The sequence below is a fragment of the Semicossyphus pulcher genome, unplaced genomic scaffold (genome assembly GCF_022749685.1).
Source record: "Semicossyphus pulcher isolate SPU_LCO1_2020_fin unplaced genomic scaffold, fSemPul1.0.p SCAF_10, whole genome shotgun sequence".
NCBI classification, from domain to species: domain Eukaryota; kingdom Metazoa; phylum Chordata; class Actinopteri; order Labriformes; family Labridae; genus Semicossyphus; species Semicossyphus pulcher.
Window position 1 is genome coordinate 3,396,855 of NW_027211604.1, and position 27,497 is coordinate 3,424,351.

A 27,497-nucleotide genomic window follows, 5' to 3' on the forward strand; every position below is an offset into this window, starting at 1 on the left:
TGAGGCCCGAGCTTGGAGGACTGGATGGTTTGATTAAACACTGCGAGAGAAGATCAGAGAGACTGAGGTGACCTGCTGCTGCACAGTGAGTCTGAATGAACCTTTTTTTTTATCTCTTCTGAATGGGACTGTCCAGGCTCTTTACTGGGACTAGAATGGGACCCACCAGCTTCATTACAGCTGGTTTGTTAAAGCAGCAGAGTCTCTGGTTCTCCAAACTTAACTCCTGAAATGCAGAGTCTGTTTTATTGACTGTCCTGCTGAGTTACATCCTGACACTTCTGCTGCTCTGATCCATGAATGAAAGCTGCTGATGTGCTGGAGATTACATTGCACTACTTTAATTCAGCCTTATTTCTGATTTAAACACATTCTGCATCAAGTTTGCAAGACATTTTGTGCTCTCATGGTTGGTATTAAATAAGTCCACTTTCTTTTCTAGAGCAACACTGACCCAGTTTGTCTTAATGACCTGTAACCACGTGGAGCTAAATTAAAAAAAGATGGTTTGTGAAACTGCTTCCCCAAACTGAGCTGAGATCAGCAGAAGTCAGACTCATCCTGCGCCCGCAGACGTGCTCACTGATCACAGAAAGCATCTGTTTAGCGTCCAAACAGCAGAGTGACTTACACAAGCGGGTCAAGTTTCCATCAGCATAGTAAATACTTTCACAGCATCGAGGCTGACCACAGACCACACTGCAGGTCCTGTGATGGCCACCAGACGCCGCTCGACTGAAGTTTATTAAATAATTAAAGAAATAAAAATACTGAAATGACGAAATTAAGAAAAGTCTTTGAGCACAGCAAATGTTTTCACTTATTAGGAGCAAAACAATCAAAGCTGGGGTAGGCATCTTATTTTAGAAGTAGTATATTGTTGTATTGTTTAAGCATCTGTCGCTGTCTCTGGCCTTTAATAAGCCCGTCCAATTATTTCATTTGTACCACATGAAAAGGTAGCCAGTGAAGTGATGAAATCTGATGGGAAACATGGCCTCCTTTCTTCAGATAGTTTAAATCACTTTAAATTTGAAAATAGTTGCGAGAAGAGTCAAGAAACTGGTAATGAAAGCATGCGACAACTTTTGAGCATCAATCGGAGGCAAAATTATCAAATTTTGGCGAAATTCCTCAGATTAAAAAACGTGACGTTAAAATAACAAATAGAATTCAGAGAGTTAAATCATATCAGAATTCTTAGAGAACGTGTTTCTAGTCTCTGATGGTCTGCTTTCTAAGTTACAAGTTCCAAAGTGATTTCCATCTAAAGGTTGATATTCTCCAAACAGGAAAAAAGACCATTTAAGGACCTCTGTCTGGTGAGAAAGAGATGTATAGTTGTATATTATCAGCAGTTATTTTGGACATTGTTCTGACCAATACCAAAAGAGAACATACAGAAGGAGAAAATTAGAGGACCTAAAATGCTTCCCTGAGGAATGCCGATTCATACAGAGTTACATAAACGAACAAGAAGGTTTCTATCAGACCAAGTATGAGCAAAACAGTGAGCACCCTCTAAGAGTCCCAACCGCTTCCCAAGGCAATACATTTAAATAATCAACTGTATCCGATGTTCTCCAATGATCTCAGGTTCCAGCGCCATGGTCGGACCAATAACCATGTAATTTATCTTGTTAATTATTGGTATTGGGTGAAATAGTGAGTACAATCTTCTCATAAACATGGAAGAAATGAAGATCAGAGATAGTGCTGCAATTAGAAAGGACACGAGTGTATAGATCAGGCTTCGTTAGCCGAGGTTTCAGAAAAAGCTGAAGGGAAAGTACCTCATTACAGAGACGTGTTAATTATTCTGATAGTGTCACGAGGAAGGAACAGGAAGCTGGATCTTTGGTTTGGTAGGACGGGGTCGGCACATGACTTCATTTTGGTTATACTGCGACCAATGACATCATCTGTTGCTAATTTTACATTTGCACTCAAAACTTTCAGAGGCAGAAGTGTTCTGACAGGCAACAGTGTTCAGCTCTGACCCTCTGCTGTCGCTCAGTGAGGAGGGATCAGACTGTTTTGAATTGGCCTCAGATAAAATATTTTATTTACTTTATTTTGTTGACATTCCTCAGCTGATAAGAAACCTCTTCCTTCCTCCTCCTCTGAGGTTTATGCTCCACATTTTCTGTCCTTGTTTCTCTTTTTGTTTTTCACTGTTTTTTTCGGGTGCCTTAAAAAGTTACAGTTCTGTCTGTCCTTCACGATAAAAGCCTCTAATGTATTTGCTAGCAGGCAATGTTAGCTGGTTAGTCCACTATTCAGATAATATTGGATTAATAGTATCTATCTAAAACCCAATAGTCAAAGCTGCAGTTCCTCTGGTGTCCACTTGAGGCTGCCTCCAGTCAGTCCCCATAGAGCCCCATGTTAAACTTTACAGCAGAAATAAACATGTTTACAGCCTGGTACAAAAAACAGTTTGGGTCTCTATAGCTCATTTCTCTCTTCATGACAACTGTACGGGGAGAATCTTTATACAGCTCACCTGTTTACATTATATTAAGGCTTAAAGTGATGCAGCATTAGGGGCGTCAGCATTAGGCCCTCAGCTAACTCAGTCACTGAACGTAACCTCTGGGCCGTATGTGTGCTGTTGGAGCCTTTTGGAGATTTGTTCATGTAAACATCAGACATACAATCTGCAGACCGTCCAACAGCTAGCAGGTATCTGTCCTGTTCTTTCTGGGAAAACTGCACATATTTAGCTCCGCCTCTTGATTAGAGGGAAAGACAAATTACATGATAGCAAAATTATGATTACTAATGCTCTCAAAAATGTGTCTGTGTTTTAGTTGTACCAGCTGTAGCCCTCGTTGTTATCGTCTTGTCCTCGTTCCAGTCAGCAGCTTTCGCTCTCACCTTATCGACCTCACTCTTTGTGCAAACATACAACGCATGCTCGCACGTCCTTTATGCTCTCAGAGATTCTGGAAACTGCAGTGTTTAGACAGGACGACTAATGGTGTGAAACGAGCAGAAACTCTGCAGCTCTGTGTCTGTGAGCTGAAGTCATGTTGAGGCCTTTATGTTATAAAAGTTACTGAGTGACAGCAGCAGTACATGACGACCAGTTTGACTTCCAGTAAGATTCTCTTTAATTTCACGGTGTGTGCTGAACAGTACGGACAGTTGGGTTTAACTGGTGACTGACTGTGTGTTTGTATTTTGCAGGTTTCGTTCTGTGGTGAAAATTTAATCATGGGGGCAAATGACCCAGCCGTGACCTGTAACCCAGCAGGGTCACGACCTCCCACACGGCGCCAGAGTCCCTTCAACAGCATCAAGGTCTGTTTCTGTGTCACATCCAGAGTTTGATGATCTCAACCTGGTTTATATGTCGTATAAATGTTGCAGCCCTCTGTGACAGCAGCAGAGCAGCAGTGGTTCCAATCCTTCCTCAGAAATTACAGTGAAGTTTAAAGATTTTTCGACATATAACTTCGAAACACAAGCTGTAATCACCGGGACTCGGCCCTCCTCGTGTTTTGTTGCAGAAACCTGCAGCAGGTTTGAGGAAAAACTTCACTTCCTGAAGTTCATCCTGGAATTGTTCTGTGAGGTCTCAGTAAACATTTCCTCTACAGGCCGTGTCACATTACTCCGAGGAGCTCAGTCGTAAATCGCTCAATATTTCACATTCTGTTTTGGTTCTTTCTGGATTGCCCTCCATACTCACGTGTCATCAGGAGTTTGGTCAATGCACAGTTGATCTATTTACCAGGAACACAAAGAGCATCACGCCTGCAGAGAGCCAAACCTACAGCCATGTTGGGTCCAGTTTCTCCTTCAGTGACTCAGATGATTACTGTAACTCCCTGTGTACTGGGATCAGCCAGTCGTCCCTGTCCCGCCTGCAGCTGGTCCGAAATGCTGCAGCCAGGCTCTGACTGGTTCCGGGAAGAGTTCTAGCCTCTCTTCACCAGCTTCCAATCCGGCCTCCTGGCAGCCCCCCGTTCTAACCTTACACTTAGAGGTGACTGCTATTCCTCGGTCAAGGCCCCTCGTCCTGAACAGCGCCTGTTGTGTTGTTTGTTTGTTCTGTCTCACTGCTTTGCTTTAAATGTGCTTTCTCTCCATTCTCCTCCTCTCCCTCTTCTTCTCCTCCTCTCTGCAGTTCTTCGTTCTCTGCCACAGTCTGCTGCAGCTGGCGCAGCTGTTGGTGTCGGGCTACATGAAGAGCTCCATCTCCACCATCGAGAGACGCTACGGCCTCTCCAGCCAGAAGTCTGGGCTCCTGGCTTCTTTCAACGAGGTCAGTGCGAGACGCTTTGTTCTGTCTTTCACTTCTGCATCAGATGTTTGCATTCAGACTTCAGCAAGTCTTTTCTTTGATTGTAATTACCAAGAATTCATATCCCAATTCTTCCTAATAATTGACAGAAATTATTTTCCAAATCTGCTCCAATTCCCCAAAAAAATACCTGCCGGATCGTTTGATCTTTTGTCTTGTGTTCTTGCAAACTTCACAGAGCGATGTGTTTCTGTGTTTATTCTAAAATCTAATGAAAAATCTGAACCTTAAACTTTGATGTGGACGGACAGCAGCACACACCTGACATACCTCTGCTCCCAAACACCAAACAGGTGGGGAACACTGTCCTCATCGTGTTTGTGAGTTTCTTCGGGAGTCGAGTCCACCGGCCGCGGTTCATCGGCGGCGGCGCTCTGCTGGCCTGCCTGGCGTCGCTGCTGATGGCCATGCCGCACTTCCTGAGCGGAGAGTACGACTACACGGGCAGCATCGGCTGTAAGATCCAACACACACACACACACACACACACACACAAACACACACACACACACACAGTCCTGTTTCCATCACTTCAGTGGACTTTACATTAACTTACTTTCATTTCCTGGAGGCTAACCCTTAGCCTAAAACATAAGCACTGCTTTCCCTTACCCTGACACAACATATTAATTTGGTAAATCATTGAGAAACACACAAACAGATCCAGTTTCATTGTCCCAAAGGGCCTCTGTGAAAGTATTTCTCAACCTCTGGATCTGATCCCTAAACAACAAGTCAGATGGATTAAGATGTGGCTCAGACATGCAGGCCCACACGATGAACCTCAAGAACACTGGTGACTCTGACTTTTCATACAGCACTAAAAGGAGGTGAAAAGTTGTACACTCTGTAGTGAATGAATATACTTTAACTTTACACACAGACTGTATATGAGAAGTTTACGTAGCCTCTTGGTTTCAAACAGGAAGCGTCTTAAACCTGCATCTTTCTTATGTCCTAGAATGCTCCTCCTGCTCTCCTGCTTTATTCCCTCAGTAAACATTTTCAAGTCTTCTTCAACACAGCATGATGTTCATTTAGTCACTGATGCTCCCACTGAGAGTCACACAGACCAGGAAGAGGGGAGGGTTTAGGGCGGGGCTAGGGAATAGAGATGTAGCAGTTAGCATCCACTCTCTTGTCCAGAAATGGTCCCTTCTGGCTCCAGAAAACCCCAAACGTTCCTTTTAAAAGTAACTAACTAACTACAGCGTTACCTCCTGAGAAGAGTAACGTGTTAGATCACTTTTGTGTTACCAAAAATTAAACCCTTTTGTGACTCGTTCCACATGTGTGTTATATCGTCAGGAGGGCGTGCAGCCTGATAACAGGACTCACAGACGCAGTATAACCTTTACAGCTCTTAATTATTAGTCTGACAGTGAGCTGGGCAGAGGCATACAGTATTAGGCACAGCTGTTTCCATGAGAACAACACAACACAGGCTCTTAGTCCCACCAGTGTTGTGGAGCTGTGTTTAGTTGCAGATGCTTCTTCACGTTTGAAGTCGAGCTCTTCACAGCTGACGAGCACTTCAGACACAGCTTACATTTCACCGTCATGTTGTTCTCGTCCCTTTCACCCAAACATGCACAATAATGTGAATATTTACACAAAGTAAACGCTGTCCTCTCTGACAGCTCGCTAGCTGAGTTAGCTAGCTACACATGGGCACTGATACAACTGTGTTTACCTTCTGCTGGTACGCAGCTACCTGCCAAGAAGGAGGAGAGAAACAGAAACAGAGCTTGAGGGAGTTTCTGTTTTATGTGGAGACAAAAGGAAAAGAGAAATACACCTTTTTTTTCCTAACGGATTACTTGACTTGTAAAAGTAACACGTTACGTTACTCGTTAGAACAAATAAATAATCGGAGTACTCTAATGGATTACTTTGTAACGTGTTACCCCCAACACTGCTTATGATACACTACTTACGTTTGTGAGCAACCTCAGGACAGACTTCAGATATTTTGCACACCAGTGATTAAGACGTGATTTTGGGCTCATGAGACATTTGGAGGTTGATAAACTTTCATGTGGTTCTGGGTTTATGTTTATGTGTTGAACTCCTTCTCCTGTGTTTCCAAACAGCCTCCGGTGATAACAGCTCCAGCCTCTGCCAATCAGAGAGCACCCTCACCACCTCATCTTCCAATCAGAGCTGCAGCAAGCAGGAGAGCCCCGCCCAGAAGGTGGTGTATCCTATGCTGCTGCTGGGTCAGCTGCTTCTGGGTATCGGAGCCGTCCCCATCCAGCCCTTCGGCATCTCCTACATCGACGACTACGCCAGCAAGAAGAACTCACCGCTGTACCTCGGTACGCCCACAGAGGATTCATTATACAGGCTGGTCCTGATCAGTGATGTGAAGTGAGGCAGATTCAAAGTTTCCACCAAGAGAGTAAAACATAAACATGACAGAGATCTGAAGAGAACATCCACCAGGTGTGGAACAACACATACCTCTTTACACTGAGTCACATTGCCCGCTGCAAAGAGACGGAGTGTTTATAACCGTTACTGGAACAACTGGAACCACTCACAGCTGGAAACTGGTGTATCCGGGGTGTGTGTGTGCGTGCAATCCTTTGGGATCCAGATTCTCACAGTATATTATGGTATTTTAAGCCTGGGCCCTATTTAACATAGTTTACGATCGTAGATTGTTTCAGTCTGCCGCACAAAATGACTCTTATTATTACCAGGAAAAGTCTGACCATGAAAAGTTCCAGTGAAGAGTAAAAACACAAAGAACAACACAAAAATCATGATGTCGTCACACGCTGAGAATAACAATCTGAGCCTGTCAGTGGAAACAACAAGAACTTTTAGTGGACGACCTTTGACCCATCAAGGGCTATGTTGCAGCCATTACAGCCTGTTTCACTGCTGCAGGATGAACACATTCAGACACTGTTTGAGTAAAAATATGTTTAAAAACTCTTTAAAGACAAAAGTAGTTCATGTTTGTACTTCCTGCTCCTCACACACTTCCTGCCTCTTTGACCTCCCACTGTTACATAACAGATGTAATGACGTAACTCCTCCCTGGTCTTAATGACCGCACAGAGCATGAATTATTATCAACACAAACATGAGAAATCAAACGATGTGAGGAGCAGAAAGAAGCTCTGCTCTGTCAGAAGACATCTGACAACATGTGACAGACAGACGTGAAGACAAAGTGTGGGCAGGTCTGTTTTATTTCCACATTAACAGGCTCGTGTCAGTAACTCTGCAGCCTCCGTGCAGTGTGTGTAGGTCCTGCAGGGTCACTGCAGCCTGGCATGTGCTTACGTAACAAACCTGTTCTCATGTGTTCCCTTGAAGCAGTCTGAGGAACACGAGCCACACTGAGGTGTTCTTGTACTCTAACAGGTTTTTAACGTTAACAACCTTGTTTCAACCTTGTTATCCTTTTATTTATCTGTTGTTCTGAAGCTTCTCTTATCGTGTTTTCAGGGATCCTCCTCGCTGTGACCTCCATCGGCCCGGCCTTCGGCTTCATCACCGGATCCCTCATGCTGCGCTTCTACGTCGACTTTAACACGTTAACTAAAGGTGAGGAGACACGGCGCTGATGACTCCCAGCTGGACTGAGACGCTGTACAATCCTCCTGTCTTATTTTTAAAAGGAGGGGGAGGATTTCCTGTAAATGGCGCACACTTATATTTAGTCGGAGTTCAGTTTGTCTAAGTGTGAAGTGAAAACAGAGAAAAGCTGATAAATGTTGGTCATTTCCTCTGCAGATATTAAATGAGAGCAGAGGGCGGTTGCAGAAGAAGACAAATCACTGAGACGGAGTTAAAGCAACAAAGAAAGAACATGTTTATTCAGATGTAATGTGACACACAGAAGCTCAGAGAGGATTTAACTCACTTAACCTTTTTGTACATTGGGTGTAAAGTCATCCGACATCTGATTTATTTGGCATTTTTAGTCAGCTTACCGGGCACTTCTGGTGTTTTTAAACCTAGGCTGAACTTTTTTACATATTGTGTGTTTTGAATGACTAATCCAGGTACAACTTTTGGAATTCCTCCAGTAGATTGCTTCAGCCGACAGAGATCCCTACAGAGATAGACCTTTTTGTTACAGAGGAAGATGATTGTTTTAACCATAAACAGACGTTACGTCGCTCTCTGCAAACACACCAGACTCCATTCATAAAAACACTGATTTTAGCTCACAGAACACAGAAGTCTCGTTTCTTCTGCTGCCTCGATTGGTTAGTTTGTTTGTGTAATTGTGAGACTTTGGTGTTATAAATGATGAATTCTGATCCAACTAAATTTTTGTAACACACAATAACACAAATAAACAAGAAGCAGTAGACCAGCAGCTTCTGTGATGTGAGTAGTAAAATCAGTGTTTTTATGAATGGAGTCTGGTGTGTTTGCAGAGAGCGATGTAACGTCTGTTTGTGGTTAAAACAATCATCTTCCTCTGTAACAAAAAGGTCTATCTCTGTAGGGATCCTTTCTGTAATGTTGTCACACACTTAGAATAACAATCTGAGCCTGTCAGTGGAAACAACAAGAACTTTTAGTGAATATATTTACCTGGTAATTATCACCAAGGAGGAGTTATTTTGTGCTGCCAGCTGAAGCATTCTGAAGAGTAGAGTAGTTTTTAAACTGTACGTTTCATCATTTAGACCCTGAAATATGAAAAGAATAAATGTGGCCCAGGTTGTAAAAGCAACATAATGGCCCTTTAACACAGTTCACACTGGGTGTTGAAAAGGTTTTCTTTATTCAGGCCGCCTCCATGAATTAGTTTAGTGAAGGTCGTGTGACTTTTTTCTCAGAGGGGAGTGTCTTCCTGTGAAACGTCTAATTACTGTTTTTCATAAATTAATGAGAAAAAAATCCAGATTCATGTCAAGACTGGCAACTAAACAGTTATAATCAATCAATCAAAAAGTGTTTTAGTGAGCAGGTGTGCCAATATCAGGACTCTGAAACACCGGCACCTGCAGTCACATCAAACACAAGCTGCTTCCTGTTGAGTCAACAAACAAATGAAGGGGATAGTTGGGTTTGTTTAGAGTGGGGTTGTATGAGACACTTACTGAGCGGTGGCTAGCTCTGCTAAATGTAAACATCCACACTCCAGGCGCAACACCTATCAGCAGCATATAACCTAGCTTCCGTGCCAGCCAATTTCCAAACACAGGGGCCGTGCTGATCGGCATCCACTGTATGTAGTACACTTACTATTGATAAGTATCTTATACAACCCCACTTCAAACAAACCCAACTATAACACTAAAACAAGTAGCTAAAAGATTTAATTTTAATTGACACAGTTGCTGCTTAAAACTGCTGCTTCTTTCTTCAGTCTTGAGAGCATAAAATTCCTCTCAGGTTCAGATTTTCATGCTTTTCCATGAAAAACCTGCCGTCACACTCAAATTGTGTCTGCTTGCACTTAGATTTGCACCGTGCTCAAACTCTGTGCTTGACCTCACATTTAGTCTGTGCACAGATTTCCTGTGCTTAGGAGCGCACAGCTGGAGCGCAAAACATCTGCGCAATCAATAAAGTATCCAAGTCCAAGCAGACAGTCTGAGCACAAGCAGGTGAATGTAAGTGCAAGCAGGGACACTAGGGAGGAAAAACATGACACAATCTGGACGTGAAATCAATAAGTCATGCTCCAAAACTGAAGGACCAAACACTCGAATAAAGATAATAAGCCCCATGTAAAAATATACAACATGTATTCTTGTAGAGTCTTGTTTGGAATTAAACCTCTTCTCAGGACAGAGCTTGAAAACAAGGCAACTTAAAGCAGTAAAACAATAAAAATTAAATATAACATGAATTAATAACACCTAGAAATCAGACCGACTCAGTTTGGTTTCAGTTTTACAAACAAACATCAGAGAGGTGATAGATTGACCTCGTTCCTTCAGGCTGCAGGTTGGTTTGGTTTTAAGCCTTAGCATTGCCTCACTGGTTCAGAGACCTCTCAGAGTTTGTTTAACAGGTTTCACTAATCCAAAAGGTAACTTCACACCCTGCTGACCTCCTTTCCCTCGTGGGAAACAGCAGCACTCGACTGTCACTGTTCAGACTGAGTGAAACACAATGTTCTCTACAACTTGCTCGCAGTCTGATGTGACGAAGCCTTTAGAAATGTGACGAAGCCTTTAGAAATGTATTTTACTCAGGGGCAAACAATGCTGATGCAACGTTTGAAACGGGACAAAGAACTGTTTTGATACACATTTACTCAATTTGTTACATCCAAGGTCTTTGCAGCTACAGCCTGACGCCTCTCCCTAACATACAGCGCGGGAGTGATCGATAGCTAATGGGCAGAATCATTGTCCAGATAAATTATAAGCGGCATTGTAGTGCTGCGGGGGGGTTATGTGATTTTTACCGTTTCAAACTGAACAGGAAAGATAATGACGTCTTGTATTTGTGAGAGTTAGCCGACAGAATAAACCTTGTTTTTTATGGAAATAAGATGATTAGCATGTTAGCTATCTTTGCAGGACCAGCAGAAAATCTGAATCTGATCCAGGACTTGACTGTCACTTTGTTGTTGTTGAATAAAACTCACACGTCGGTGGTTCGATGTCTCTGAGGTTAATGGAGCATGGCTTTCTGTAGAGGCTTGTTCAAACAAATACCTTTTTCCTTTTACTGTGCGGGCGTGTAAGTGTAGAGAGGAGGTGATTGTGCAAGAATGTGTGTGTGTTTACATCATGTTGTGTGTACGTGTGCACGAAAAGACTTTGTATGTGCTTAAACATGCGTGTGTAATATGTATGTTTAAAAGGTTGGGGTTGTATGTACAGGACTTCTTTTGTCTCATACATTTTCCTGTGTGTGTGTGTGTGTGTGTGTGTGTGTGTGTGTGTGTATGAGCATGTTTGTGTACCTTAAGGATTGCAGGATTATTGAGTCGCTCAGCTAGTCCTTATCCTCATTATAAACCAGTATTTTACTGCTAAACCAGTTACTTATTGCTGCTGTTATGTGACTCATGAACAGTTAGAGTCTTGTTTTATTTTATTGGCATATTAAGCTTCTCTGCAGACTGACTCTGAGGTCCATGCAGAGACAAAGAACAACTGTTAAATGTTTGAACTAGAGCAGATATAATCAATTCATTGTTTAGGAGGAGAAAGAATTAGGAAGAATTGCTGCTTTCTTTGTCTGTTCTGGCAGTAAAACATTAAACGGTACGTCTGTGGATTGCTCTTCAAATGCAGCAAGTGAACAGCTGCATATTGGTGTTTTGTACATGTGCAGGTGCAACTGTTTTAGGTGTGAAATGCTGTCGTTCATGTCGTTCTCTCTGGGCTTCGTAGACGACTCTGTGTAGCCGAGGATATTTGATAGGTACTTCCTGTAGGTACTTCCTGTAACCTGATGAAACCTTAAACTGTGACATCAAATCACAAAACAAAACAAAATATGATAAATAAACTTCTTAGCCCATAAAGCTTTTTCCATTTGTATTGTCCTGTTGTTTTCACATTGGTCTTAGTGTTTTATTGCATGTTTTTTTTATGTTTCGTGTTTGATTGTGCAGCACTTTGGTCATCTGTTGTTTTTAAATGTGCTGTATGAATAAAACTGGACTGGATGTCGTTTACGTTTGTTTATCGGAGGCAGCGTTAAATGCGTTAGAACATTATTTTGAAGTTTCCCGTTATTCTTGAGAAGTTTCCTAAATTTACCATATATAGTTAAAAAAGCTGATATTTTATTCCATATATTGATATTTAATTTGAAAGGAAACATCACAACATATGAAGTTATCAATTATGGGTTTGGGACTTTTTATTTAACATGTTTTATTTTCACTACAAAGACGCCTAAAACCAGCTACTTTAAATATATATTTGTTTTTGTGAAGACAAAATAAATTATCAAAATGTCACGAAAAAGAAGAATTTCTGTAATATAGCTTTCATGTTTCTGATTTTATTTCTTAAATCTGTTTTTATGTACTGCTTAGTACAGCTAATATGCACCCTATTTTACCTACAGCTGTATTTAATGCTTCCTTGGCTTGCAGAAATAGAGACAGTAAGCATTAAGGGCTCAAAGAGTCTTAGAGAGCCTTGATGCTGTAGAGGATCTGACAGCTTTAAGCCCTGCAGACTAACCTGTGAGTCCTGAGTGTCGAGATCATGACTGAGCTTTTGTGATCTTTGGCAACAAACTCTCATTATTTTACTCTGCACTGAATTTGATGCATGAAATGTGATGCACAAGTAAAGTTCATCACAGTTGGTGAAAGTGAAACTTTCTCACGCTTCTGACTTCAGTTTGTGTTTCATGACTCTCCTGTGCTTTCAGACCAGATCGAGTTGAACCATAAGGACCTGCGCTGGGTGGGAGCCTGGTGGCTCGGCTTCCTGGTGGCGTCCTGCCTCCTCTTCCTCACTGCGCTGCCTTACCTCTTCTTCCCCAGAGAAATGCCCAAAGAGGTGAGCACAAACCGTCCCACCTGATCTAAAACCTGAAACAGGCTGCTGTGAATGGTCCTCACTACGGTCAGAAGATCTTCATTGACCAGGTGGGCTCCTGCATGTGCTCAAAGGTCACACTGTGTATTTTTTAATGGAGTTGTTGCCTTGATAAAAACTACTTTTACATTTCATTTTAAGAAATAACACACAACAAACACTTCCAGTGAGATATGGCTCCACACATGTCCTACCTCTCAGGGAGATCTTTAGAGTCCAAACCCCACAGCTTATCCACAGGGGTGCCTCAAGGGTCAATGCTCAGTCCCCTTCCCTTCTCAATATATACTACCTCACTTGGCGCAGTCATTCGCTCCTATGGTTTCTCATTCTGTTGCTATGCAGACGATACCCAGCTCTTCCTGTCATTCCCACCAGACGACACTACAGCTTCGGCTCGGATCTCATCATGCTTTGCTGATAGCTCCTTGTCATCCCAGCCAGCCCCTCTATGCAACCACAGATCAACATCCAGCTCGGACAAACTGAACTCATACCCACTAAGTCTGCCCTGAACCTGGGCGTCATGATGACGACCAGCTAACCTTTAAGGTTCATGTGGTCTCGATGGCTCGGTCATGTCGATTTGCCCTGTAATCTGTTTCAAAGTACCTTCAGGTCCCCTTAAACTTCTTTCTTCTCCGTTAACATCGTTGACGTGACGCAGACTGTTCGGTGAGGTGACTGATGGGAGGCATCAATGTTTGTTTAGTTTTTATGCACTTTTTAAAATAGTTTAAAGGGGACTCAGACATTTCACGTTCAGAAAGTTTCTTTGACACAATTACACCTTTAACATGACATGAACTGTACTCTAACACGACAGCAGATTTCACGGCTTGTCTCACAGTGTCGGAACTAATCATTAGAAGTTGTGAACTCTTACCCAAGTGTTTTATGTTTTTATTGCTTAATTCATCTTGATGCCAGCCTCTCTTTATCACTCTGACACATAAATGATTACATACCTGTGTTCAGGGAGCAGAAACGAGAGGAGGAGGAAGAGCTTTCAAGGAGGTTTGGAAATGAACAGCAGGAAATAAGCCTGAGAGGTTTGGCTTATCTTTAAAGAAAAATAAACAACATTAGAATCATGGACAATATAAATGTGCAGCTAGCAGCTCTTTTAAAGCCGCCGTACAGCAGACCGACACAGTTAGACACATGCTGGTGAACTGTGTGGTGTATTTAGGAGGTGGTGGAGAACAAACACAGAGCAAAGAGAGAGAATACTTAATCCTTAATCAGGAGTTCACAAACACATGAGCGACGGTGTGTTAATAAACAACAGTGTGATAACAAGTTCATGTCTCCGGCTCGTCTCTGCTGACCTCAGAAATCAGTTCAGGTTCAAAGGAGGTCACAGGGAGCGCTGTACGTATCTTTATGTTACAGTATAACACCACAGACTTTATGAAGGAGCTGTGAAGACTGAGTCTGTCAGTATTGTGATGTCATTTCTTTAAATGATTCACTAAAACATTATGTAAGTCTATAAACCTAATAATAAGTATTGATCGTGGGTTGTAAATTAATATATCAGATATCAGAGCATGTTTTCCATCATTTTGATTAATAAACACACAAAACATTTTGATCGAGAGCCAAATATTTCTGAACAGTCTCGAAGTTGTTTTTCTGATTTTTGTGAGCAGATTATTTCACTTTTCAGAATTTCTTGCTTCACATCCCTAAAATCTTTACAGCCTACAGGTGATGTCAGATTCGTCACTTATGATCTTCCTATTATCATTTTTATTAAGAGCATTATGCAAACTAGAATCTCCTCAGGGCCTGATTGCAGCAGCATCATGACCTACAGCTGGTCCAGATATCAGATATCAGCCTTAACCTCTGACCTTTATTATAACCTGTGTTATATTGACATTATGCATGATCCAAATGGACAGCAAACAGCGTGTTGGTGCGGCCTGTAAGGGGTTAATTCAGTCAGGGTGGTGAAACCGTGCAACAAACGACATCAAATACCTAAACAATAATATTAAAGTTGGCAAAGATAATTAAGATTGACAGGATGCAGAATATAAACACAGTTCTTCCACTGACTTCCTGTGAACTCGGCGAGTGCTGACAGGAATCGGTGTCAGGCCGTGTGACTCAGACACTCAGTTTAAGAGAGTTCAGATTAATGAAGCGTTCCAGCTGTTGCACAACACACTTCCAGTCTGTAACAGAGCTGCAGACAAACTTCAGCACTTTGTATTTCAAACAGCACATACTTGACACAGTGCCCCCCCTCACACGAAGGATGTCTCCGAATGTGAGAGTGTGAGTGTTGATTGACAGCAAGTTCAAGTCTTCAAGTGATCATTGTGTTGATGCTATGTTTGTAATATTTCCACAGTAAACAAACAAAAGGATACAAACATAAAATGGCAGAACCAGATCTTACACATAGATTTTACTGTGATTTATGTACAATGAACGGGTCGAAGGGGTGCCGAATAACTCCGTCATGATGCAGAGTTGTGAGGAGTAAAAATAAAAGCTTTGTCAGCCTGTGAGACACAAAAAGCACTTTTCTTCACTTTAAATAAAAACTGTGGCAACATTTGGACTCCAGGAGAACTTCAGTGCTGACAGGCCTTCACATCATCGGGCGAATCTCCTCTCTTGAGATGAAACTTGGTGTCACATAAACTCAGATCCACATAATTGTGAAAGACTTTAACCAACATTCGAGGCATGAACTGTTTGTGTGACAATCTGAAGATATACTTCGAGTTATTTCACCCAGAGACTTTTCCCTGGTGTCACTTTTGATTCATTTCTCCACAAAGTAAACGCTTCATGTTTAAAATATGCAAAAATACAACAGAAGAGAAAACGTTTCAAACAAACGTCTCTTAGCGAGTTCTCTCTCAGAGCGCTGAAGGACTTCTTCACAGGGAGAAACTCGATCTGACTTTGCCAGCTTGTTCTAATGCTCCCCTTTCTGTTGTGATTTAAAGAACTACACTGGACAGGATGAGAGAGGGCTCTGTGTGGGTTTGGGGCTAAATCAGGTTTACTTGCTTTCGTTTTACGACACCGTGTTCTTATCTGAATGAAGCCTTTAAATATTCAGTTTGAGTACTTTTCTGTTTTTCATCCTCCCTGAACAAATCAACTCTCGTGAAATGATTTCAAATCGAAAGTAGCTGTGGTTGGGTGTCACCAAGTTGGACTGTGGCCCGGTGTACTTTGGCTGCTGTGTGTGTTTGTGCGTATGTGAACTCAGTGATATCAGTTGCAGCTCCATGTTGAGCAACATGCTGGCACTGATCGCGTTATATCTCTGAGAACTGATTTTATTGTGACAGGTGGCCCGCACTCCTCCACAGACTGCAACATGTTTCTCTTCTGCTCATGGAGACATTGCAGCTTCATCGTGAACTGTCTGATAACTGTTTGTTTTTAGAGATCATCAGCGTTCGCCATCAGAGACCCCCCAACAGGTTTTAATCCTAATGTAGTGGTGAGACCCCCACAGTGTGCACCTCTCATCTGAAAGGCTTCTTCAGGTCTAAACCGACTGGTGGGCGAAGCTACAAATATAAGCCTCTGTAGTTCATTAGTGTGCTAATAGATGTGTAATCAAGGGAGACTCGATAACCTGTGCTGTTGACCTAGTATCACTGAGAGTCGTTAGCACCCTCTGGTGTTGGTGGGTCGAGTAAACCACAGACCGAATATGAGATGTGGATGTGAGAACTGTGATGTCATCATCTTGTGTTTCTGGAGCCTGAAGTGACCATATATGGATGAGAGGGTGGAGCCGGAGAGAAGTGAGGGGTTATCAGCTAATGCTAGTGCTAGCTCGGTTATTAATGTATGTGTAATTTGGATGCTAATGTTAGCTAGCTAAAAACAACCTAACTAAATGTTGCCGACTCCTCAGAGTGTCTTTTAGTACAACTGACGCTAAACAAGACATTTTTCAGGTCGCTGTGGTAGCGACTTGTCAATCACAGGTAGCCCCGCCCTAAACCCTCCCCTCTTCCTGGTCTGTGTTACTCTCAATGGGAGCATCAGTGACTAAATGAACATCATGCTGTGTTGAAGAAGACTTGAAACTAGAGACTGAGACCATAAACTCATTAGGAACATGTTTACTGAGGGACTAAATCAGGAGAAGAGGAGGAGCATTTTCTCATAGACTTCTATAGGATCAGACTGAGCCGCCCCCTGCTGCACATTAGAAAGAATGCAGGTTTAAGGCATTAAAGGCATTGATTAGTACTTATTAGCAGCTGTAACTAAGCCGCAGTCCAAACAAGCTGGCAAGAAAACTCCTGAGTCGATCTTCATTCCAAGCTTATCTTCAGGTTAGCGCTGGAATGTAGATCAGCTGATAAATCGAGAGCTTCAGCTGCAGGCGCTGCTCCTGGCCATGTCTAAATATGTTGATGAGAAACTATCAGCAGTTCAGATCTTGAAAAGAGGACCAGCTCAGACCACCATGTCGGGACTCCAGCTATGTGATTACAAATTCCCGTTATGTACCTGCGATTACTTCTGTCCCATGTCTCATGTCAAAACAAGCTGTGTGGATGTTTGGAGGATTTTACACTTATAAACAAATCCTTGTTCCATGACTAACTTGCTCTCAACCACAGTGCTCTCTGGACTGTAGTATGCAGAGCGTGCTATGTGTTATGATCTGTTAACAGCACTTGCATGGCATTCAGAGGGCTGTCAGTGTAAACCTCTGTAGCATGCAGGGTCTCAGCAGACTCGCTAAAGGAAGCACGGTCTGCAGACTGGGGGGGTGAGGAAGGGGGACTTGCTTAAGTCCAGCATGTGATGTTTTTCTTCCATATTTGTCCAGGACGACGCAGACGATGTCGAGTCCAGACCGGACAGCAAGCAGCAGACAAACCCGCTCCAGGAACTCTCTCTCCTTCAGTTCCTTAAAAGTAAGAGTCCTCTTTTCCTCTGCTGCTTCCTGTCTGATGAGGCAGCAGTGAAGGGGCCACAAGACTCTCATTTCATCATCAGTTGAGAAATTGAACCCAGCTTAAGTTTAAAGTCAGTTCACTAAAGTAACAATAATTGAGTTGAGTCACCAACGACCCCTTCAGGAGCAGCTTCTCTTCTTCCATAAGGTTACATGTCTGCATCCATCTGACCTCCTCACCTTTGCTGTCCACCACTGTCCTTCAGGTTTTCCTCAGATCGCCCTGCGGACTTTGCGCAGCCCCATCTACCTGCTGGTGGTTCTGGCGCAGGTCAACCTGGCAGCGCTGTTGGCCGGCCTCGCCACATTTATGGCCAAGTTCATTGAAAGACAGTTCAGCCAGACCGTCTCCTTTTCCACCATGATGATAGGTGAGAGTGCAAACTGTCTGTGGGGTTTCATCTCCAGTAATGTGCATGAATGTATTGTATGTCTTGTAGCAAGTACAGAGGTATTAAACTGAAGTCTTCCTGATTTCTTCCTTCCAGGTGGAGTTTGTATCCCGCTGGCCGTGCTGGGCACCGTCCTGGGTGGAGCTTTGATGCGGAGGTTGAATCTTTCGGTCAGCAGTGCCAGCAAGTTGTGCACAGGAGCCATCCTGCTCGGCTTGTTCTTTGCTTCGCCGCTGTTGCTCATTGGCTGTCCAACACAGAAGGTCGCCGAAATCTTTCCTCCAAGGTAGCTGCACCATCAGTTTACTCGCACCACGTCCACAGGCTACACAGGCCTGAGGGACTAATCACACCTCTGAGATTAAACTGATTCACCACTAATTTCACTGTAGACATCTGACTCATATCACTACAGACAGGAAACTGATTTCACAGATAACAGTTAATCACGTAAAGAACATTTATTTCACCGCTAACAATTATTAATTCCTCATGTTGAAGTGGGTCCGTTATCTTGTCCAAGGACGCTTTGACATGTGGACTGCAGAAGATCAAACCATTCCTGTGAGAAGGGAACTAATTCCACTATGGACAGGGAACTAATGTTAAGACCCAACAGTGAAGTAATTGCACTGGAGACAGGGATCTAGTTTCATACTAACAGGGAATTAATTTCAACATAGACAGGGGAGACACTCCACCAGGTACAGGGAACTTAGTTCATTATGTCAGGGATCTCATTTCACCAAAAACAGGAGACAGATTTCATCACCAACAGGGAACCAGTTTCACTATGGACAGGGAACTAATTTGATCACCAACAGGGAACTAATATCACAAGTTACTCATCGTACTATGGACATGAAGGGGTGTTTGAACACTAACAACCACTGAGAGTGAACTAATTTCTGGGTTTCTTCGTATGTCAGAGCCTGCTCCAGCTCTGAAAGGTTTTATAACAACAACTCTTTAAAACAAACTTTTACTTCATGTTCTTCTGTTTTCAGCAGTGGTGCGTTGTCGTGCAGCGCTGGCTGTCGGTGTCCTCAGGAGGCCTTTAACCCGGTCTGTGGCTCAGATGGTGTAGAGTTCAGGTCCCCCTGCCACGCTGGCTGTAACAGCATAGAGACAGATACCAACAAAAAAGCCACTGTAAGTATTTTTAAATCAATACTTTAAATCATTGTGTAACAGAGAGCACATCCCTTTGCTGTCTGAGTGCGTGTCTTTCTTAGTAAACTGGATGACGTCAATCTTCTCTTCTGGTGAAAGTTCTTTTTGATTAACAGCTGCAGACTCTACTCCTCTTTGGCTCTATTCCCACTCTTCTTCTCACCACCTCTCCCACAATCACTCCCTGTGTCTTCACTGATTTGCATTCCAACGTTTCACCCAACAACTATTTATGTGTCAGTGGTCTTGAGTGAAAACAGACAACATTAAATCACACGTTAAAGACTCAGTTAGTCAGAAAGCTGCAGGAAGCAGGAGGAGAGTTCACAAGAAACAAGTACTGCAGTATTCTCAGCTTCATGCAGTTCAAGTATCAGTGGTTCCAAACATAGGGGTCGGGCCCCTCAGACAGGTCACTAGATAGATCTGAGGGGCATCAGAGACTGAGAGGAAAGTTCTCAGAAACAAACTGCAGCTGTCCTGTAAAACATACGATGTTTCTCTCATGGTTCAGAAAAAGTACCACAAATTTGTAGTTGAGTAAAAGATAGATTTGAGGCTTTGACAGATATTATATCACGTCCATGAATATTATAGCACTCCTAACCACGGTGGTCTTCTTGTGGGCGGACACACCAAAATGCAGCAGCTTTTCTGCACTCTGTTTTCCTAACCTGGTTGTCTGAGGTCACTAAGCCCCGCCCACTCGAGGTAATAAATCAAATCCCTGTTGAGTCAATCAAATCCCTTTCATAATTATACCCCACCCACATTCAGCCTCACTCTGACTAACGTGCTATTATACAGTTTAACCCTTTAAACTCTCTTCTCAGCATCTATACAACCCGACCGTAAGGTCAGGTGTGAAAGATATGCCGTGTAGTATTGTTGTTTATGCCTGCAGGACGTCCACGTTCAGACGCTTGAGATGCTCAAACTGCTGTTTTACTGTGATTGTAAAATGACATGAGCATGTTACACAGAGCAGCAAGGAGCTGTAAACACTCTGCTGCAGATGTGGAAAATAAATGTGGCCTAATGGAGGTTAAAGCAAAGCAGTGGGTCCTGAAGTCATCTAGAGTATCTACGATATATTCCACATCGTATTGATCTTACTTTGCTCTCATGTTGACAGTAACTCTTTCACTTAAAGAACAAGAATATTATACTTTTATTTTTACAGAAACAAACCTGACATGGCAACCCTGTCCAGAAACCAAAGCGCTTGGAGAGGTGTCCTCTGATTGGTGCTTTTGTTGACACAGAAATCAAAGTTTAAAAGTTAAAAATAGAAAATGATTAGAACATAAAAACTTTTAGTCCGAAGTGACACTGAAAAGTCATTTTGGTGTGTCAAAAACACGATCCTGTTTTCATATCTGCCAACCTGAAAACAAAAGTAAAAGTGTCCAGACCAGCCAGATGTGCAGGAAGTGACATCATGTTTACTCCAGAGGAGACTCCATTGTTTAAAACAGTCATTAAGATTTCCACTGCTGCCTCCATCTGTTGGTTTGTTTTGTCTTCGGCCATTAAACAGTTCAGAAGCAACACAAGAACACAAACAAAAACTCTGCCTCGAACCTAAAAGTGTGTGTGTGTGTGTGTGTGTGTGTGTGTGTGTGTGTGTGTGTTTGCAGAACTACACCGACTGTCGGTGCGTCGGGGGTCTCGGCTACGCCTCCCCCGGGACCTGCGGCAGCGGATGCTCCCACCTCCTCCTCCCATTCATGGCTCTGCTCGGCCTCACCAGCTTCGTCGCCTCCTTCTCGCAGACGCCGTCATACATGATGATCCTCAGGTAACAAACAATCAAACATTTAGTTAGTTCAAAGTTGGGACGAAATTTTAGACTGACACACTGCATCCTGATCAAGCGCCAACCTCCAGGCCTAAAAAGTGCAGTTCCTCTGGTGTCCACTTGAGGCTGTCTCCAGCAGTGAGTCAGTCCCCATAGAGCCCCATGTTAAACTTTACAGCAGAAATAAACATGTTTACAGCCTGGTACAAAAAACACTTTGGGTCTCTATAGCTCATTTCTCTCTTCATGACAACTGTACGGGGAGAATCTTTATACAGCTCACCTGTTTACATTATATTAAGGCTTACAGTGATGCAGCATTAGGGGCGTGACCTCTTTGAGTGACAGCTGGTAGCTGCTAGCTGTCTGCTAGGTGTCCCCTCAGCTAACTCAGTCACTGAACGTAACCTCTGGGCCATGTTTGTGCTGTTGGAGCCTTTTGGAGATTTGTTCATGTAAATATCAGACAGATAATCTGTGTGTGCGCTTTATTGGACGAACAGACCGTCCAACACGTCTCACACGCTGTTCTTACACTCAGTCACAGTCCAACTGTTTTCTTTGCTTATTTGTGTTGGGTGGGTCAGCTATGACCACAGATGACGTTTGCTAACCCCTACAGCTCCACCCTCTCGTCCAAATATGGTCACTTCTGGGTCCGGAAAACCAAGATGGCCGTGACCAAAATACAAAAGTCGAGGCCTTACGAAGGCAGTGGTTGACATCACGGTGGCTATGTTAATTATTTATACAGTCTGTGATCCTAACTGACGCTACGACTGAAGACTACAAAGGAACAAATCAAAAATGATGGACAGCAGACCGGCTGTCCCACAGGTAGCTTTAGAAGGAATTTTAGGATAATTGACATGTTGCAGATTTTTCTACATTAAATTTCATTAGATTTACCTTCTTGGAAACAGACGTATAAACTCTTAACCACCAGAATTACACATAAAAAGTCCCCATGCAGGCTAACACACATGTTGTTTCATTGTGGAGGAGCTGCCAAGAGCTGCAGGACGCTAAACTAAGATCCAGATGGTGGTGAGAGAGCTCCAGGAAAGTGTTGGACAAGAGAAAAGAATCTGGAAATGATTCTGGACGAAAGAAGAGAGGCAGAAAGAGAAGCTTAGAGCCTTTCAGTTCTTCACTTCAGGTTGTTTTTTACTTCAGCCTTAAAGATCTATCGGAAATAAGTTCCTCCTTCTCCCGTCCGCCACGTGATCCTCAGCTGCTGCCTCACGCATTCCTCATTCTATCAGAGTGACGAGCAGCCAGCTGTCGCAGGCCGTCGGATCATTTGTGTCCCCAAGCTCTCAGTCTTCATCCAGATGTTAGACTTCAGTTGAAACAGTGAACTTTACTGTCAGATTTAAAGGTTGCTTCAAGTATTGACAGGTCGATGTTTCTATGTGGTGGTAATCATGCTTTGAGTTTTGCTGCTCCCATAATAATAAAAGAATGTAAACAGGAAGTGAAATGTTGCCATGAGTTTTGGGAATTCAGTTGTGAACCACACAAGAGCTTTGTTTTCTGTGTCCTACATGTGCAGCGCTCAAAATGTAGCTTTCACTTTGATACTGAAGAAAACTTAAAATCATGACTCTGAGGGGAGTTCTGATTATATGGAGCTTTTTTAATTTGATCATAACAAGCAGATTAACAACCGCAAAGTTACAATGTGTCCTCTGGAAGAAGAAGGCAGCCTGAGAGGCTGTGTGACTGTGACTGAGTCATGAGTTCTGGCGCACTGTGTTTTTAAAATACCTTCATCTCCTCCACGAGCTGCAGCTCCACCTGCTGACCGTGTCAACACACACACACACACACACACACATACACACACACAATGCAATGCAGAGTCAAAACGCTGTCGATGTTTATCACTGCTGTTATCATCCATCAATCATCAGCGGTCCTCCTCATCAAAGCAAACACACACACACACACACACACACACACACACACACACACACAAATGAGAGCAGCAGACATCACACACTGAAGCTGCCATCATACTGAGCATGTCTGTGATGTTTGTGTGTGTGCTGCAGGACGGTGCCCGCGGAGGACAAGTCGTTCGCAGTGGGAGTTCAGTACATGCTGTTCAGAGTGCTCGGTGAGTCGCCTGAGCGAGGCAGCAGCATCCGTCAACACGTTGTATTCACTCATAAGTCTTCTCCAGATTGATTGTTTTTTTCTACGTTCATGTTAGATCTGTTGAGTCTCAACGTCTCCTGTTTTACTTAAGCTAAGAACGAGAATGCTAACATTAGCTCTGTTAGCTACAAAACTGTTAAACCTGCGAGCTAGGGGATGTAAATATGTAGCTACTGCCTCTAAACCATCGAACACCATCTACCATTCCTTTATCCACCGTGTGTGTGTGTGTGTGTAGCCTTCATGCCCGGCCCGGTGTTGTACGGCAGTGTCATCGACACCACCTGCCTCCTGTGGGGCAGAAAGTGCGGCAAGCAGACTTCCTGTCTCTACTACAACCTGGACCGCTTCAGACAGAGGTGAGAGGATTACATGACCTTTACCTGTGAACGCTCCGTTACACCTGTTACAGGTGACTGAAGCCTGGCCCACACTAAAAGGTTTTTCAAATCTTAACAGATGTTGAGCAAGTCCAAACATGACAATTCATAATGATAGGTTGAACAGGTTTGTTCCTGTCGTGTGTGGAGAGCAACGATCTGACCCAAACAGCACACACTAACTGGTTCATTCACCAACAAGCAGAGTCCGACTCGCACAGCTGGAAATCTCACAAAATCTCTGGCACTCAAACGAGAGTTCAGAGTAAACAAACACGGCGGACGACGGGCAGGAAGAATTGGCGATGATAGTTTTTTTACTGAAAATTCAGGAAGCAAAAAGAACAAACTGGATGAAGTGTTGGAGACATGAAACTTAAAAACATGATGAGTGTCTGTGTGTCTGTGTGCAGGTTTCTGGGGCTGCAGGTGGTCTTCGTGTGTGGGGGGCTGCTCTGCTTCCTGCTGACCATCGTCGTCCTGCGGAGGAGGGCCACAGGTCAGGAGCCCCAGCCGGGCTGTAAGGGGGGGTACGAGCTGGTGAACGGGCAGAAAACACACGAGAACTCTGCGACCAAAGAGAAAGAACAGATGGGAACCAAGAGCTGAAGAAAGACAACACACAGACGGAGAGAGAGAGGCAGGACAAGGAGGAAGAGAAGGTTCAAAAAGAGCTGCCAAAGCTGTGAGTGTGACGAGTGTTTCTCCTTCCTCTCATTTAAAGGAGCAGTCTGCCTGTTAATCAGGCTCACAAACTGTATGATCCTGTAGCTGCTCTGCTGACACATCCGAGGTGGGAGAGGTGCTGCAGTAACAGATGCAAAGCCGCCGTGTGGTCACACTTTATTGTGACGTTAAAGAACAAACGTATTAAAAACAAAAGTCATTGAGCTGAATAAAATACATAATATCACTTTAATGCTGCAGCTCATTAAGGTGGAGCTCATGTTAATCACATTATATACAGCTGGGTGGCTTCATTTATTATAACCATCGTCATTAAAGTATATCAGTCGATCATAACTTGTATTAATAATCTTACTTACTAAAGCTTTTAAACATTGTGGAGAAGTTTTTATTGTTCAGAGGGACGTTTGTTCGGCCAGGAGTGACCAACAGGGCGGAGCTAGAGAGGAGTGAGGGGCTTGCTAGCACTAAGTTCTTAGCTAATGCTAGTGCTAGCCTTTTAGCATAGTGTAATTCACTCTAACTGTGAGATTAATTGATTGCTAACTTGGCTAGCTTTAAACGAAGTACAACTTGTACAAAAAACTTACCGACTCCGCAGAGTCTTTCAGTGCAAAGAACAAGTTATTCTTTAGCTCACTGCTGTAGCAGCCTGTCAATCACAGGTAGCCCCGCCCTAACCCCTCCCCTCTTCCTGGTCTGTGTGACTCTAAATGGGAGTATCAGTGACTAAATGAACATCATGCTGTGTTGAAGAAGAAACTAGAGACTGAGACCATAAACTCATTAGAACATGTTTACTGAGGGAATACATCAGGAGAGGAGGAGGAGCACTTTCTCATAGACCTCTATAGAATCAGACTTATTTCAGAACCAAAAATGTGAAATGTTTTGTTTCTCGGCAGTAAAAGCACTTTTTTTTTTCTTTGTGTTTTATAATTTTGTACATTATTAAAACAGAGCTTTTACTTTGAAATGATCACAAATATATATTTTTAAGATTTTTTTACAGATTAATTTACTTTTGTATTATCCTGAAGATTTCAGCATCTTTAAATATAAATAACAAAAATATTTGTTTCATGAAATCAAACGACATGATTTGTTTTTGGTCAGATGTTTGTTGGTTTTGTTCCTTTGTTTTATATTCTTATTGTTTTTACTGAAATATAACTGTGTGGATTGTTTTCTAAAAGAGAAGCTAACTAGCTTACAGGCTAGCTACAAACCTATGGGCATGTTTTGTGTATAAGCTTTATTCGCTTCAGTCTGAAGTGTTTCTGGATCTTTGCTCCTCGTCCTGAGCTGAACGTGAGTGCTGGTGTGATTTTTACTTTAATAAAACTTTATAAATCTAAAACTGAGCCTTAAAACTGAAAATAAGTCTGAGTGAATGCTAATAAATCTCTGAACACAGATGAACTTTAGTATGTTTCTTTTCCTCCACATTGTTTATTGTCACGATCAACGATATCCCTCCTGTTCACATTGTCACACAGCCAGCTGTCTGTTTCTGTGCAAGCAAAGATATTCATCAGCAGAGTTTAAGTTGCTCGTGTGCAGCAGCTCGTGTTTCCAGGAAGTCGTTCGTCTCAGTGGAAATGTGTCTGAAAGCTGACCACAGGATGAACTCTGAGTATGAGACACGAGAGACTGAAAACAAAAACGTCAGTCCAAGGAATGATTTCTTAAATATGAAGAGCGACAGCTATTTGTACGAGTTATGTTCAGAATGTACCAGAATGTTCAGCGCTGCAAAGTCCTCTGGCTAAATACAACCCCCAGAAGCCTTTTAGGGCTAAAATATCGTTCCTTGTTTCTGAAGAGGAAACGTGGCCTATACACGGCATCACAGAGCAGCTAGCATGGCTGTAGACGAAGACATTTCAGTCACAGATTATACGATCTCTCAAAACCAGGGATCTAGCTGTAGTCTGTAAATATATAATAAAATATACCATCATGTTCCTGGTGGAAAGTTACAAGAAGAAAAAAGGAGCAGAAGCAGATTATGTCCACAGCTGCTCGCTGTAACGTTAGCTGTGTTAGCATTACAAACTAAATAAAAGAGTGACACCGCAGAAGGTGAAGAAGACTCAGGAGACTCTGATGGCTTAGGGTGAAGAAGTTTATCTAACATGATGAAGAAATGACAAACAGAACATGTCTGTACGGTGTGATGCCAGTCAGTTCTGACAGAGACTTCCTGTTGTTACAGCCTCTCTAACTAAAGACAAAGAAACTAAAGGGCTGCAACATATTGAAGAAGGACGCCACACAAAAGATTTTTAAACCCACAGTTTTTTTTATTCACAAAAATGTTGAAAATGATCCCGACTGAACTGAGAGAAAACAAAAGGAGCCGGAGACCCCGGCCAAAATGAACAAAAATGGCAGGTGCTGGGCCGACCACGCGATGGACCGTCGCTCCCACACCTCCCCCTAAACTAACAGGAAAAAAATATCATAAAAGAAAAGACGAATTAACTAGACTACCTGAGATCTCCAGCCCAAACTAAAACAACAAAACCAAGCGATCTAAAACATGCTGGGGGAGAGACCTGTGTGGGGGACCCATCCTCCACGAGGTCACTGTCTGCGTGTGTGCCTGCTTCCCCCGCTCTGCTCTCCCTGCACCTCTACATCTCCTCCCCCTCCCTGAGTGCTCATTGCACTCAGTCTGTGAGAGGAGGTAAACCAGAGGACGAATGATTGCAGTCTAACAGCAGCCTTGATTAAGAAACCGCTAACGTTATCTGTGCAGCCTTTGGGTTCAGTGGCTGTTGAGGAAATCCGTGAAGCCTGACAACCGGAGATGGAAGACGTGCGAGGCTGGAGCCGCTCTGTCCCCAACAACAGATAACCTGAAGGTTGAATACAGGACCAGAGGCTTCCTCACGCACAGAAGGAATCTATGATTAACAGTGTGCATTTACGACTCAGAGTGTTTGGAGGTCATGCTCACCCTAAACCTGACCTCTGAGTCCATTCGGGCCTCAGTGGATGTTTCACATATCTCACTCCAAGGAATGATCTAAGAATGAGGAAAATTCCATCACAGCGGTGTCTTCGCAGCACAGTGAGTGAGTTACCGTGAAGAGAGCGAGAGGTTACTCTGCTCCTGGAGAAGC

General features: G+C 43.1%; 1 protein-coding gene across 2 annotated transcripts; it reads left to right on the forward strand.

Moving 5' to 3' along the window:
• On the forward strand, positions 1 to 25,788 carry slco2b1 (solute carrier organic anion transporter family, member 2B1). Of its 2 annotated transcripts, none has more exons than XM_069668159.1 (15): positions 1 to 85; positions 3,193 to 3,306; positions 4,136 to 4,273; positions 4,606 to 4,768; positions 6,406 to 6,630; positions 7,775 to 7,873; positions 12,641 to 12,771; positions 17,642 to 17,729; positions 17,977 to 18,141; positions 18,259 to 18,448; positions 19,170 to 19,314; positions 20,976 to 21,136; positions 23,194 to 23,258; positions 23,538 to 23,658; positions 24,093 to 25,788. In XM_069668159.1, exons 2-15 carry the CDS (start codon positions 3,220 to 3,222, stop codon positions 24,286 to 24,288), a joined length of 1,974 nt encoding a protein of 657 aa, XP_069524260.1. In that variant the 5' UTR covers positions 1 to 85; positions 3,193 to 3,219; the 3' UTR covers positions 24,289 to 25,788. The 2 variants fall into 2 exon arrangements, with proteins under 2 accessions (XP_069524260.1, XP_069524270.1); XM_069668169.1 differs by having other exon boundaries at positions 19,173 to 19,314.
• Positions 25,789 to 27,497: the final 1,709 nt, after the last annotated feature.